This window comes from Mauremys reevesii, linkage group 9 (assembly GCF_016161935.1).
Source record: "Mauremys reevesii isolate NIE-2019 linkage group 9, ASM1616193v1, whole genome shotgun sequence".
NCBI lineage: Eukaryota > Metazoa > Chordata > Testudines > Geoemydidae > Mauremys > Mauremys reevesii.
The window spans coordinates 74834821-74851564 of NC_052631.1; the positions used below are offsets into that span (position 1 = coordinate 74834821).

Genomic DNA, 16744 nt, shown 5'->3' on the forward strand with positions numbered 1-16744 from the left:
CTCAGCACTTCAAATGCAGATTTCCCCATTATGTGCTGTCACAATGATATTTAAGGTTCTATGATTAACAATTTACAGTAACTAAAATAGAGAATATTGTTTTATAGAACATATTGGTCTAGGCATTGTGATATGTGACATAAAATATTGGCAGGCAGTGGGCATACCAGAGCACCCAACTGTCTCAATTGGATCTCTAGGGGGACATACACAGGCAAGGGAGAAACACCTGAACAGATAACGTCTCAAGAATGATCTAAAGCTAGGATACAGTGTAGGACAAATGAAGGTAGAATGGAAGGAGCAGAACAAAGGTAGAAGAAATGGTCTGGCAGAGGGAGACATAAGGGATAAGGGCAAAAAAAGGCTACAGTAAATCACAGCTGTTCACATTTGGCATTGAGACTCTTTAAGACTGTCCCAGGCTGCCCAAGGTAGTGTTCCAGTAGACCTTCTATCTTGAAAAGGAATCATTAAAACTCACTCCAAAGGCGTGGCTCTTCAGAACTTTGAAATCTGAGATGGCAGCCAGGATTTTGCATCTCCTATGGAACTTGACAAATTTCTGCACTCAGGGCCACAAAACTTTTAGAATGATAGCACTGTATATGTAATTTTCTCCAGTGGGGCCTTACTTTTAAATTCGGTAATCCATCTTGTACTAGTGGTTACATTCATGTCCTCCCAACAGTGTGCAATAAATTTCTAGGTTATACAAAGAGTAAAACAAAGCGGGTTATAAGGTTTTATGGCTAAATATGGCTAGCTTCATTCAGCAATTGAATGACATAAAAGCAGGGACTAAGCTTTTGAAAAGCTTCAAGGAATTTTTTAATTTGAGGGACATGCATTTTGGGGAATATGACACAATTATATTTAACTCAGAGGAGAGACATAAATAACAATTGTTTACTCAAGAAAAGCCAAGTTATGTTTGGAAATAGATGGTTAAATAAAGTTTTAGGGAAGCATGATGTGTGATACAGAGAATGCACATTCTCTATGTAGTAATAGGCTTTTCAGGACCTGAGTCAAATGTTTTAATAATGTTTACTTAAAAGTTCCTTTAGGCTTGTATTTACCTAATCAACATTTGATCAGAGAAAACCAATTTCATATTTTTTTATTTTTATTCAAGAACATAAGGAACTGTAAAGTTAACTAATTTATTATACTTCCCTAAAGCAGTAAATAATATGAGAAACAGATTAAGAGTACAATGTAAATCAAATTAGCAAAATCAAGGAGTTAACCATAATACAAATTAAAATTCTTTAATTTAAAAAGAGAACCATTTGAGAACAACAATTGGTCAAATCATTGCATGAGCATAATCAGTAATAAAACCACAAAATTAAGATAACACTAAGGATAGGCTAAGTAAATTGTTCAATCTCTATGCAGTTTATTTAGTAGCTTACTTTCTCTTGGGGATATAATAGAGGTTAAGGTTGGAATCATCACACATCCCAGGCAACCTCTAGTAATCTGTGGTAAGAGTTGCTTTCAGCCTAGGTTGTACTATAGGGTTATATGTTCATGCTATTAGGATATGTCTGTGCTGTATGGTAAACTGAGTTTATGAGACCTGCATTTGTGGACTCTGTTGCCAAGCCTCAGTTGGGCGCCTACTCTTAATTGTAAGCCTAGGTTTACGGTTGCTGGACCCAGGTCTCCCATGCAAATATCCATACAGCACTATACAGACCATCTGTCTTGGGTCTGCTGCTTGAGCTGTGTTGACACTGCAAAATGAAAGGGGTTGGACCCGAGTTGCATTGGGATTGCAGACCTGAGTCAGACTGATTTGTGTGTGGATGATAGGGGGCTTGGGCTTAAAACAGTCTGAGGGTAACTATGCTGTGTAGACATACTCTTACTGGCCACACATACATTCTCCACCCCCATCCCTCCCAAAAAACAGTGACAGGTCTTTCCTGGCAGGCTTCCCTCCATAGGTATTTAGGTATCTGGTTAAGGAAACAAAAAGATAAGTTACTTGGGTGGGGAGGCAAGTGGCGGGTGGGGGGAGAAGGGGTTGTCTCTTCAGCTTACTTGCTTTGTGGAGCTTCAGGGTCAGTTAGGAACTGCAGGGAAATAAGCCATCTGGTTATCATTATGGTGACCTTGGAGAGCACACTTCTTCCTTGTTTACTTAGTCTTTTAAGGGTGAAATTCAGGCTGGTATCATCCCACAAGACCTCTCAGTGTATCAGACATTTCAAACCCCAATTGCATTATCTAATCCTGGTCAAGTGAAGTCATTCTGACCTTTGGTCCATCTTGCGGCCCTCCTTTCTGCAGTACCGCTTCTTTGCCACATCCACAAATCCATATATTTTCCCCAAGCAACCAATAATGGGAATAAGAAGAGAGGATGACTTGACCCAGGTAAGGGGAATTGAGGTAATTCTGGTGAACAGCCAGGGCTCCTGTATGGCTTTTTTGAACTTTAAGGCCTGGCCACTTTCTTTGTCATAACTTTGACTTAGAAAAGTTGTTCATTATCCATTCACATATCTCATGATTACACTTTCTCAAGACCTATGAGATCTCATGACCACAATAAAAAATTACTGATCTGTCACCCTTTCTGGGGAATTGTGTGAAAAGTTATTTTGTTCTGTCAAAGCTTTGAAGCTGCCTCAAAAGTAAATCCTGTTAACATAACTTTTAATTTGCCATATTTTAACAAGTTTAATGTCTACATTACTATGGGCCTATATGTCCTACATATAAATGAAAATTCACCCTTACACTAATTGACTCAATATCACCAAAAGGATTAAGAATGAAAAATTCTCATGGCTCTTTGATTAATAATTCCTGATATAAGGGGAAAATAATTATCTACATAAAGGAAGATAACTGTGGCTGTCCATAAGTTTTGATCTTCAGAAGAGGGCAAAAGGAAAGAAACTTGAACTTGTTTTCATCATCAACTTTAATTTAGGCATCTATGGTATTTTAACAGCTTGAAAACACAAGTAAATTGGGACAAATTTTTGGTCAACATCAAATGAGATCATAGCCTCTTCTATAGAAAGCAGCAATGCTGTACTAAATTGCTAATTATTTGTATTACATTAGTAGAGGTCCTAATAGAGAGAGGGCCCCATTGTGCTAGGTGCTATATAGACATCTAAAACATGGTCTAGTGAAGGGGTTCCCAAACTTGGTTTGCGGCTTATTCAGGATAAGCCCTTGGTGGGCCATGAGATGCTTTGTTTACCTAAGCATGGCGAACCACAGCCGCTGGGAGCAGCTGTACCTGCGGAGGCTCAGGTAAACCAAGTGTCTCGCCGTCCACCAGGGGCTTACCCTGAACAAGTCATGAACCAAGTTTGGGAACCCCTGGTCTAGAGACAGAGTTAAATTTAAGATGACACCCAAGTCACGGGTCTGAGTGCTGTGGAGCACGTTTTTGGTCATGGTAGTAGGAGAGAAGGGAGAGCTTAAAGGGAAAAAAAATGAGGTGCTCACGTTCGGCTACGTTGATTTTTGCGCTGCTCACTGGCTATTCATGAGGTATTAAAAAGGTGAGCCTGAAATGCAGGGCTTGACAGAAGAAGATGGACTTGGAGCCAGAAAAGGGGTTGATTTTGTTAACAACCAGTATAAAGATAACTCTGTAAGTGGTTAAGATCTCCCAGTGAGAGGTTGTGAAGGGAGAAAAAGAGGTGGCCTTGGACAGAGCCTGGTATATCTTTCAAATCCCAAGTGACTAGAGCAGAAGACCATTTCTATAGCCATTCTGATGATGTAGTAAGGCAAACAAAATGCAAAGGAATGTCCAGAACTTTTACTGAAATCATACAGTAGTGTTATCTGGTAGCCAGCAGTCCCTGTGCAGTACAGATGAGAGCTTCCCTCTTCCCCATGCACTGAACACGGTATGTTGATTTCGCCAAACCAATAAAACCATAACACTGTTGGGTAGGAATGTACTTTCTTATGGGGTGCCATCCTTCAGCTACTTTTGTGTGTCTCATCCCTCCCACTGACAAAATGTTGTCTTATTCTGGAGTCTTTGTATTTCTTCATAGCCTCCTATTTGACAGTACTTACTTATAGGCAATTATGGGAAAGAGGCTATAAATCTGATATGACTGAGGTAACTGTTTCATTTTGATATAAGTGCTTGGTTTTTCTTTATCCTCAGGTATTTTATTTTCTTGATTTCTACAGCTGCTCTATTCCCGGGGACTGTTAATTGACCTCCTAACTAAGTCTAATGTTAGCCGATACGCGGAGTTCAAAAATGTCACGAGGATTCTTGCATTTCAAGAAGGAAGAGTGGAACAGGTACTGTAGAAGAATGCACTATATAAGTTGAATCAATTCTTTCTTAAATATAAATGAGTTGAAATTGATATTCATGTGATGTTTTGCAGCTGTTTGTTAGTATTTTTCCTGGAAAATGTCTCTATTTGCGCTCTGGTGTGATAAGCAGGTACTTCTGTTGTCTCACTTCATAAATTAAATGTTAGGGTATTGTTCCACTGAAAGAAGCATGTGAAACTGATAAGATTACTGCCTTTGTAGTCAAACTACTATTGACTCAGCAGTTAAATCTCAGAAAAAAGCCAATTTTAAGTTTTCAGATTACAGAGCTAGATTTGATCTGTCCTGGTTAGGAGGGAAATGCCATTGGCCTAATAATGGCAACAGGTGTTATTTGGTAAAGTTAAGAAAAGTTGTTCATATTTAACTATCTCTGCAGTTAGCGAAGATGCTATTGAAGCTGATAGGTAATAAAGAAAAACAAAAAGTATCGGGATATTCTGGTTATTGGGAATAAATGAATTTTAAAATGCTCATCAGGTAATCAGTATAACAAATAATCTCTTTCCTTTCTTCCCTTTGAAAAACTAGTAAAATATTATTATTTTCCAGGTACCTTGTTCCAGAGCAGATGTCTTCAACAGCAAAAAGCTCACTATGGTGGAAAAGAGAATGCTAATGAAATTTTTGACATTTTGTTTGGACTATGAACAACATCCCGATGAATACCAAGGTAGTGCGTTTCACTGAAAAGTTACACAGCTATGTGTTCATTCAGTTATCTGTAGTTTTGATAGTGCTCCTGTGTTTTCACCCTATATACTTTTATGGATTCAGTTTCAAAGTATGTTTTGACCTTCTCACATCAATATTAAATTCTGCTTATCAAACTCCCACTCCTTTATTTTTCTCAGTTTCATTTATTTTTTTCCCCTTTTTTCCATAGAATATTGCTGCTGGTTTGCAAAACGTTATAAAGTAACTTTTAACTGAGGTATTTGCTAACATATGATACGATATACATGAATTTCTTTCTCTTTTGGATAATGCATACATCTTATTTTCGATCATTTGAATTAGATTTTGGATTTTGTGACTATCTGGAAGCTACTGAAGGTGTGAAAGGATGTAGTATATGCTCTCCAATCCTGGAATGAGAGAGTAGTTTGCTTGAGGCATTCTGTGCCCTCTAAAGTTTAGGGGCTGAGTTAGAAAATATGTGGAAAATAAAATGGCAACAGTGAAGAGAGGAAATTAAGACATTACAAAGATTTCAGAGACTGTAGAATCCAGGTGCCTTAATAGATGACAGAAAATGTAAAATGGCTTTGTTTTTTAGCAAAAGAAGTCTTTGAGTATGTTAGTCACACTGGAATGTGTTTAAGGGAGGGTAAGTGAATTTGGAGTTGCTTTGGCTGAATATGACCATTGGATTGGATGGCAGAAATGATAGCAGGCAAGACGCCAAGCACGTGCCAGAAAAAAGAGAAGTGGTCAATATAGATAATGAAATGATAAAACTAGCAGAGGGAAGTATGTGACGGACTAGTGATGAACTCTGAGAGATCCTGAAGGTAAAAACTCATTAGGCCAAAGTGCTTTATAGATTACAGGCAATTTCAGGTTTGCTGCTGGTGGAAGAAATAGAGGTGCTCAGAGAGAGAATATAAGGTGGTATTTAGAAAATTTATTAGGTACCAAAAAGGAGACACCACATCAATTTTAGATGCAATTCATTGATTCATATACTGGCATGACATTAGATTTATTTTACTTCCAGAAATGGTTACACAGACTTTGTTACCAGATTTTAAAGCCACCCTTGAAATAATTGGATATATTTTTAGTTAAACTTAACTAATTGAAATTTTTGAGAAGTTTAAAGCTCCTCCTCTTGAGACTATTATATTCATTTGGGAGGACAGCTTTCTAATGGGGAGTGCATGGCAGTGCATTTTTTTAAAAGCTTTTTCTCTAAAATTTTACTATTATATAGGAAACCTAAAATACAGAAAGGCCGAGGTACCTTTTTTTATAAAGACAATACAATAAAAGAAAATTAAGTGTATTTTATGATTTGTTGCATGGCTATACATAGGTAGTAAAATATATTTGTAATAAAACAGTGGCTGAAGCTCAAATAAAAAATATACTTTTGTAATATTTGTCATTGAGCTGTAGAAAATTTCTGAATTATAGTCCTGATTTTTGAAATGTCCAGAATAAGCCTAAGAAAAGAGACTTGTTAATTATATAGAGTGACGTGAGTAGCTGAAATACAGCAGGTGCCATTTAAAAGAAAAAGAAAAATGTATTAACCATGGTAATTAAATTTAGCCCAATATTTGAATTTTCTATTTTAAGCATGAAAAGTGTTGCAGACATGCAGTATCTGCATTCAGATAGCTTCTTAAGGACTTGTGTATCTACAAGTGCATCAATAATAATATTTAGAAAAGGAAAGTAAATCCTAATCAGCTGCTCTTCATTCCCTGGTATATCCCATCTCCACTCAGTTGTTGCTTTTTTATGAATAAAAAGTCAGCCATTTACAATATATTCCAAGTGTTCAGCATTCAGGATTAAAATGCTGTTCTAAGGGCTTGTATACTTTAACTACACCCATATAATTAAAGTGTTACAACACCCGCATCTCCCAAGTGATGCAACTTGTTTCAAGATGCCTCATCCCTCTTGAGCTTATCCTTTTCCCTTATGGGAATAAGCTATATTAGTGTAAAGGCACCTGTATGCTGCTATAACTGTCCATACTAGGGGTTGTACTAATTTCACTATTTTGGTAGAAAACTGCATCCCTAATAGAAATAGCCAAATTGTACAAAAAATGTATTTAGATCAGGCCTAACTCATTGAATAGATGAAAACATTTTTAGGTATGTCGCTACTACTCTGTTCTCCTAAAACCTGCCAGACTACTGGAGTCTCTTCACAGGCAGTGGATTTCTGTCATTCTTAAAAGTTAATTTTTTATGAGATTCTTTTTTAATTCAGAGTCAAGGCTGACAATCCATTTTTATCTTCTGTCGCTTTGGCTGACCCATTTCCAATCAGACACATTGAAAAATTAAGTTGTCATTACTAAACTGTAATATTTTCTTTTGTGTTCACCTTTAAAAATATTTAAATGTAAGAATGTTTCTTTTAATTGGAACTGTACTAGGAGAAAAATTGCTGTTAAATTGCATCCTTTACTTGAATTGTATATTTTTTCCTGTAACAGATTACAAGGAATGTACATTTTCAGAATATTTGAAAACCCAGAAATTAACATCTAACTTGCAGTACTTTATTCTGCATTCTATTGCAATGGTGTCGGAGGCTGACAGTGACACCATAGATGGGCTCAAGGCAACAAAGCACTTTCTTCAGTGTCTTGGCCGTTACGGCAATACACCCTTTTTGTTTCCTTTGTATGGTCAAGGAGAGATCCCACAATGCTTCTGCAGGTAAGCAGGACTCTTTTTTTTAATAGTAAGTGGAAATATTTGATAATCTAATACTAACTCATTTCTGTAGACTTGTAATAACATCACTTTTGTTTTCCTTGTATTTTTGTAGACTAGAAAATTCTCAAATCGTTCTTACACTTTTTTTGAAAAGAGATTTCTTCCTTTTAGAGCAGTGTAACATTGAACTAAATTCTGCTAAATTAAATATTATGGCATAAATTTAACAATGACTGACTGTAAGTAGAACTTTTTGACTGGCTACCTAGTTTTGCATAAAGCATATTCCAGTTGCATCATATTCACACTCATAAGCATATTTCCATAAAACATATGGAGTGCAACGTCACAGGTAAGTTAAAGCAATTTGTGCTTCAGTCCTCCACACACTTAACTTGAGGTGAGACAGTTGCCAGCAAGTACTATGACGGGCTGAATCACAGAACCCCCACCCCATCCCAGGGAGCTGCCACCTGATGTGCCAAGACTACTTCTGCTCTTGCTTTCCCTGCCAGCTCAGGACCCCAGCACCCTGTCTTGCTGAGCCAGACACGCCCGTCTGCTCTAACAAAGACCCAGGGTCTGAATTACTTGCCCCGAAGCCAGACTTAACTGAAAGCAGCTTACAGAAGTGTTCTTGTCTTTAACATTCAGATGCTCAACTCCCAATGGGGTCTAAACCCAAATAAATCCGCTTTATCCTGTATAAAGCTTATACAGGGTAACTTCATGAATTGTTCGCCCTCTATAACACTGATAGAGAGTTGTGCACATCTGTTTGGTCCCCACGTATGAATACATACTCTGGGTTAATTAATAAGTAAAAAGTGATTTTATTAAATACAGAAAGTAGGATTTAAGTGGTTCGAGGTAGTAACAGACAGAACACAGTAAGTCACCAAGCAAAATAAAATAAAACACGTAAATCTATGTCTAATCAAACTGAATACAGATAATCTCACCCTTAGAGATGCTTCAGTAAATTTTTTCCTCAGACTGGACACCTTCCATGCCTGGGCACAATTCTTTCCCCGGGTACAGCTCTTGTTCCAGCTCAGGTGGTAGCTAGGGGATTCTTCATGATGGTCTCCCCTTTTTCCTGTTCCACCTACTTGTATATCTTTTGCATAAGGCGGGAATCCTTTGTCCCTTTGGGTCTTCCCCTCCCCCCCCCAGTGGAAAAGCACCAGGTTAAAGATGGATTACAGTTCAGGTGACATGATCACATGTCACTGTAAGACTTCATTACTCACTTGCCAGCACACAGGTATACAGGGAGACTTACAAGTAGAACAGAGCCATCTGCAGTCAATTGCCCTGGTTAATGGGAGTCAAGATTCCAAACCACCATTAATGGCCCACACTTTGCATAATTACAATAGGGCCTCAGTTATATTACATATTTCTAGTTTTAGATAAGTGGTACATTTATACAAATAGGATGATCGCACTCAGTAGATTATAAACTTTGTAATAATACCTTACAAGAGACCTTTTGCATGAAGCATATTCCAGTTACATTAGCATATTTTCATAAAATCATATAGAGTGCAATGTCACAGTACTCTGTCCTTTGTGTCTGTTTGATAATTGCTTACTAGATAGCCTTTTCATATTGAATGTTTGGGGTCATGCAATGACAATATAATATGAAGAACACCGTTATTGGGCACAGTTATCAGATGGTAGTCATGATTATTGAACTGAATGAGATTCCACAAAGACACATGAAAGTTAATAATATTTGTATTGGTAATTTCCTAGATGCGTAATTAGAATAAAAATAAGTCTGACGGCTATGCAAGAAGGCTAATATGCACTTTCAGTTTGGTTCTTGGGCCAGTATCAGCTTCTTCAAAAACAGCTGTAAGAATTCTTTCATAATCACTATTGTTGCCTGATTTTGGAGGTTAATATTATGTTAGATTAATTGGCGAGCCTATAACCCATATTACCTGATCAGAAGATAAGGGTCTTGTGCCAGAATCAGGCTACACGGAGTTTGCAAGGACCCTCTGGATGTATGACAAGGATGTTCACACTGAGACAAATGTAGGCTTAAAGATTTTTTTTGAGATAAATGGAATAGTAATCAAATGGTAAAATAATCGGAGTTAAAAGGCAATAATATTGTTCTAAAGGTACATGTGATATTATGCACTATAAAGCTTTGAATTAATATACTCACACTCTTCCTTGATAACCTGGTGGTAAGAGATAAAGGACCAGCCTTGCCTCTGGCATGCCAAGAGAGTTCAGATTCCTCAATTCTTGAGTGGGACGTGCAGAGCTTAGGAGAAGTTAAAGAGCTAGAAGCTATCGAAGCTAACTTAACTGACTTAAAATTTATAATTAGGAACTAACAGACGAATACACTAATAAACAAAAGGGAAACTAAGAACGAAGAAGCCTTGAAGCTTCCTTGGCGTGGTGGGAAATGGTAGATTAACAAATTTGCCACCCCAGGCCCTCAAAAATGTGCGCCCCCCCCCAGTGCCAGCTCACCTCTGTTCCCCGCGGCAAGCCTGGGGTGGGGGGAGAAGGGGATTTGTGGCGCTCTCGGGGGATGGCGGAGGTGGAGTGATGGTGAGCTGGGGCAGGAAGTGGTCCCTCCCCCCCCGGAGAGTTACTCCCTGCGCCCGCCGGCCCCAGGTCACCTCCGCTATCCCCCGAGTGCACTGCTACTCGCTTCTCCTTCCCTCCCAGCGCTTTCGCGTGGGAGGGAGGTGGTAGGGAGGGAAGAGCGGTGCGCCTGGGGGAGGAGGCGGGCCAGGGATTTGGGGAAGGGGCGGAGCTGGGGAGGGGGCGCGAGCTAATTTGCCGCCCTAGGCCTAGGCCTTGTTGGCCTAGGCGATAATACGCCGCTGGTGGTGGGTCACCTCTCTCTTAGAGCTTGGGCACAGAAGGAGGGCTCAAAGCTCAAACTTTGTTTCCTCACCCACAAAATGTTAGGGTACATAGGCTGGTATGTTTGTATGTATTGATGACGTACATACATATTAATGACATTAGCTCATTCTCACATCTGTTATTTCTGTCCTAACCGGTTCTTTCGGTTCTTTCTAAGTTCCAAATTGTGTTGTACCTGTTAAGTTTAAAGAGCGTATGAATTTAGGTAGGCTGCATATACCACCCTGCTTGAATGCATCCTTTATCTATGTTAAAGGTCGCAACCATATATGGACCTTATGCTTTAGCTCATCACTGTCTATCTAGGTGAAAGGTCCCAAACGCATGTAGACTAACTTTGCCTTAGCTAAACATACAGAAGGTACTGTAGGTCCCTTGCATTACAGCCAAAACAGTCTAATATTAACCTATAAATAATCAAGCCCATAAGAAAAGATATAGGCAAGCAACCAGGCCAGCCCTATAGGCTAACTGTGAAGAATTTTCCTCCATCTGTGGGGCAAATCTCCATGGCTGCTGTGAAGATTTTATTGCTTTGTTTTCAATTTCAAAAGCAGACTCAAGGACTTGTCCCTCAGACAGAACAAATCCAAACTGGCAGTCACAAGCTGATGTGACATAATTGTGTTGCTCTCATAGAAAAGTCCTGCTCATTTTAAAAGCAATGACGTTACATCATGATATTGCTTTATATTAAATCCTATGCTTATTCATACTGAAGAAGGAATAAAGACATGTCCTTCCTTTCTCTTCACAAAATCTCTACAGTATTTGGAAATCCAAATTCACAGTGCAACATAAATAGTATTTGTATTTAACGTTCCTTGTTGAGCCAGTTTTCTGAGTCCTGATACTGCATTGTTCACAGAATGTACAACTACTGCAGTTCTGGATTCTTACTTCAAAAATTCTTGTACTTCTGTACTACACACAGTCCCTGAAAATAATTAAGATAAGAAGAGGCATTGATTCTAAAATAAAAACTTGTTGATAATACTTCTCTGACAATACACAGCAGTCCTCTTATTGTAGTAACATTGCTGGGGCCATGACAGTGACACTCATTTCCTTAGCTCCAAAGTCTGGCTAATAGAATGGTTAATCATGTTACTAGGGTACATTTTTCTAGAGGGGCAAGGGAGTCAGACTGGAGCAAAGGTTCTTAAGCAAAGTAAACTGTCATGGGATAAGAGGGAAGGTCGTCTCATGGATTGGCAACTGGTTAAAAGATGAGAAACAAAGGGTAGGAATAAATGGCCAGTTTTCCGAATGGAGAGAGGTAAAAAGTGGTGCCCCTCAGGGGTCTGTACTGGGCCCAGTCCTATTCAGTTTATTCATAAATGATCTGGAAAAGGGGGTAAACAGTGAGGTGGCAAAATTTCTGATGATAAAAAAATGTTGAAGTCCCAGGCAGACTGCAATGAGCTACAAAGGATCTCTCAAAACTGGGTCACTGGTCAACAAAATGGTGAAACAGATGAAATTCAGTGTTGATAAATGCAAAGTAATGCAATTGGAAAACATCATCCCAATTATATGTATAAAATGATGGGGTCTAAATTGGCCATTACCACTCAAGAAGGAGATCATTGTGGATAGTTCTCGGAAAACATCCACTTCATGTGCAGCAGCAGTCAAAAAAGTGAACAGAATGTTGAGAGTCATTAAGAAAGGGATGGATAATAAGACAGAAAATATCATATTGCTTCTATATAAATCCATCCTATGCCCGTATCTTGAATACTGCATGTAAATGTGGTCACCATCTCAAAAAAGATAGGTTGGGCTTGGAAAAGGTTCAGAAAAGGGCAACAGAAATTATATGGGGTATGGAACGGTTTCCGTATGAGGAGAGATTAATAAAACTGGGACTTCTCAATTTCGAAGAGAGACTAGAGATCTATGAAATCATGACTGTTGTGGAGAAAGTAAATAAGGAAGTGTTTACTCCTTCTCATAACACAAGAAGTAGGGCTCACCAAGTGAAATGAATAGGCAGCAGGTTTAAAACAAAGAAAAGGAAATATTTTTTCACACAACGCAGTCAACCTGCAGAACTCCTTGCCAGAGGATGTTGTGAAGGCTAAGACTATAACAGGATTCAAAAAAGAACTAGATAAGCTCCTGGAGGATAGGTCCATCAATGGCTATTAGCCAGGATGGGCAGGGATGGTGTCCCTAGCCTCTGTTGGCCAGAAGCTGGGAATGGGTGTCAAGAGATGGATCACTTGATGATTACCTGTTCTGTTCATTTTCTCTGGGGCACTTGGCATGGGGCACTGTTGGAAGACAGGATACTGAGACAGATGGACCTTTGGTCTTACCCAGTATGACTGTTCTTATGTTTTTAAATGGGCACCACTGATCACCAGATTACTCCCTCTCCCTGAGAGTTCAGATAGCCTTTGGAAGCATGACACCATATAGGAATCTCTTCTTATATGGCGAGCAAGCCACTTTCTCATTCACCCTGTGCAGGTGCTAATATAGTAACTTGTGCATTTGAAGTAAAAATTATGTATATTGTAATTATTAGTATAGCACCAACAGGATGCTTTGGATATGTGATGGTATCTGAGACTGGGTTTTCTATAAATGTCATTACAAGGTCTGATGTGGGTTGTTGTTTAGGCTGCAGTGAGTGTGGTAATTTTTACACATACTTTGCAATTATTTCCTTTGAGAGTGTTCAATGATCGCCTTCCTTCAACAATGGAGTCTTAATTTCTCTTCTCTTATAAGAGGATTCCAGCTTTTAGGCCACTCACAGCTGGAAGGATGATCCTATCGGCATGGGGTTCAAATTTGGCTTTCTAGCGGGTTGACATCTCTCAGTACCACAGTGATGGGGGATAGGGAGGTGTATTCTCTCTGAATAGACATTGCCATTGCTGTGAATTAAAGAGCTCTCTTCTCTCAGAGAACATGGTGGTATTGGCACTGATAGCTAGCATCAGTATAGAATGTCCTGATTTATCCCCAATGTCTGTGACTAAGAGAAAACCCTGTGGATTTGCCTTGACAGGTGGTTGAATGCATGAAAAAAAGGCAGCAGCCATTACAGGCAAACGGTATACTACTTTACCGGTGCCAGGATTTCTGCAACCCAAGCAGATAAATTCAATTTCAGTTAAGTCTGAGACCTTTTTCATTTTGTTCAGACAAATGAATTTGCAACATCTTTTGAGAAAGTGACCAGATAGTAGTTATATATTTGTCTTGCATAAACACTGAATATGAAAAATACGTTCCATTGTACCATTTCTGGGTTGAGTTCCTCAGGAGCATGTCTGTATACTTGTAGGAGTAACAGCCCTCACCTAATTTCTAAATTCTGATTTTTGATTTGATTCAATTCAATAATTTGTTTCAGTAAAATTTTGTTTATGGGGTTTGCCAGTTGTTTTTCCAGTTTGTTTCTTTTATCAGATATCCTGGGCAAGTATCCAATCCTGTATTGCAAATGAGAATTCAGTAACTTAATGTGTGCAATAGGCTTTTAGGACGCGTTCTTTGCAAAATGGCTTATTCTTAATTTCTGATGATCTTGGATGACAAAATACACCGTTCACCAACTTCTTAACTAAGCAGATATTTTTGTTTTAGACATTATGGCCCCAATCCTATAGCTGCATCAGTGTGGGTGGATTGTTATGCTCGCTTTACTTCAAGAGAACTTCACTTGGGCTGAGAGGTCTGCGCATGGGAATCAGACTGCAGTGATGGTGACTTTTCACCATTTAGCCCTCAAGGGTTAACTCTCTCTGTCTACAAGGCAGCAGGAATGGAGGGAGGGGAGAGAGCATCGCAGACAGACACACACACTGTGTGTGTGTGTGTGAGAGATGCACATTTCCCCTTTAAGTACATGGCCTTGTTAATTAGATCAGCTTGCTGAGACGCAACTGCTGCTGCCAGCAAGCTCCCTCTGTCCTGAGCCTTGTCGTGTGTCCCCCCTGCTCTATGGAAGATGGGGTAAGCGGGGTGCAGGTGCAGGGGGGAGGGAGACACCCTGACATTAGTCCCCCTTCTTCCCTCTCTGCCCCCCCTCAGCAAGCAGGAGTCTCGGGGAGCAGCTCCAAGGCGGAGGGCAGGAGCAGCACATGGCAGTGGGGGGAGGGACAGCTGCAATTGCTAGCCTGCTGGGCAGCTGCTGCACAGGGAACTTAGGGGAGCACAACTTCAAACGAGCATGTTCTCTAATAGATCAGCGACATAACGAAACGTTAGCCGGGATGACTTTAAGGGAGGAGTTACTGTATTTTATTTTCAAACAAACAGTGAGATAAATATTTTCTTCATTTCCCATCAAAGGTGGGATTCTCTCATTACAATTTCACTGGCACACCTTTACAGAAGACCCAAGGGGTTGCTGGCTCAATGGTCAGACAGGCAGTATTCTGTTCTACACCTGTGATAGGTTTAAAGGGACTGCATAGTCTTAAACACACTTCTCCCTGGCAATTTTGTACCTATTGTTAGTTAATATCTCTGGGACTATAAGAATTCTTCAAATTGGCCAAACTTTTTGATTGTGCCCACTGTATTCCACTATTTTGGGTACTTTTATTTCAAGTAATGGTCAACATTTATAGTTGGAGTAAGGAGATTATATCTGTGGGGCTTGAGACTAATTGCTTTATGTCAAATTGCAAGCTTACTAGTTTTTTAAAAGATTTAAAGTACCACTGTAATAAAAACTAAAATCTGAAATCTTAACATTTCTTAAGTGAATATTGAAACAATTTAGAAATCAGTCACTTCATTTAATTTTGACTGTTCTAGATCTACCACAGGTATTGTCTGCTAAAACTGAATAATATCTGAAGTATATTGTTCAGTCTGTATAGGAAAGTGGTAACTCTACTACCTATAGATCATATCCTACACTTTTTATCACCAGGTTATCAGAATAAGGTGTCACCTGTTCTGTGATTTCTAACCACCGTTCTGTATTCTGTTTTAATGTAAGCCTCTTAAGCGTTTCTTGCAGCCAGCTACACTGTGTTCTCATCAAGGCTACTGTTATAAATGGCATACATGCATATTTATGTGAATGATTCAAAGACATTTGTAAGTCACATCCTTGCATTCTAAATGGTTTCTGCATAAACAGTACAACACTTTATAAGTACTGAAGACATTTGAGTGAATAAAAGCTGCATTAATTCTTTATTGGTTTAAACAGTTATGTTTTAGTAGAGAAAACTAAACTATTTTATATCACTGTTATGAACCCCCCAGTATGCCAAGGTAGAGATGTGAGATTTCTATCCTCATAAATTGGATTTGTGCTGCAAGAAAGGTCGTTGGAATCTTCACATTGTTCCATGCCGACAAGCAAAGGAACTTTGTCCAGCCTTTATTATAGCTTCCTTTGTTTTTAACATGTTGATATGAGACCAAAATCATTCTTCCTTTCTTATGAGACAGTATCTGGAATTATGCTTGAACAAAAAAAATGATATCCCATACCTTGAAGAAAAGCCTCTCACACCTCTAGAATGGAGCGCTGTTTATATTCCCAACCAGTTGAATGTGAGGTATATGCAATAAGGATAGGGAACTGATAAGGAAAACTTCTCCATTAGCGAGACAGCACCAGCGTGCTTTTGCCTAGTTGTACCTTGGAAATACAGTACGCAAAGTAATGCAGCACTTCAGCATCTTCTGGGAAACAGGGAGAGTGCCAAGATCACAATCAACATGCAACACAAATTATTCTTGCCACTACACTATATAAGGCACTAGCGATTGAATGTTTAGAATATTTAGTATAATTTTGGTCTTTGCATGTAGGGAAACCATTAAAGGACAATCAAAATATTTCCTGGGTTGGGAGGTTTAACTTGCAAGAATTACTAGCTTGACTTGGCCAATACAGTAACTTGATTATAGGAGATTTTCATGGTCATCTTAAAATCCAGAAAGTATGTTAATTAGCCATTTGGTGTAGTAACTCATTAATGAACCAGAGAACATGATTTAGAGGTGAGGGGCTAGTTTGTAATTGAATCAGGCAGAGTTTCTTTACATACAGTAGTTGAAATATTAAACTGCAACGGCAGCAATAGGAGGAAGGA

General features: G+C 39.0%; 1 protein-coding gene across 1 annotated transcript in view; it reads left to right on the forward strand.

The window, feature by feature from the left end:
* The window catches only part of CHM (CHM Rab escort protein), a 147789-nt gene that overhangs the window by 62252 nt on the left and 68793 nt on the right, over nt 1-16744 (forward strand). Inside the window, exons 6-8 of the mRNA XM_039489240.1 lie at nt 4189-4305; nt 4897-5017; nt 7526-7751. Of these exons, the coding sequence (XP_039345174.1) occupies nt 4189-4305; nt 4897-5017; nt 7526-7751 (464 nt within the window). The remainder of the gene's footprint in view (nt 1-4188; nt 4306-4896; nt 5018-7525; nt 7752-16744) is intronic.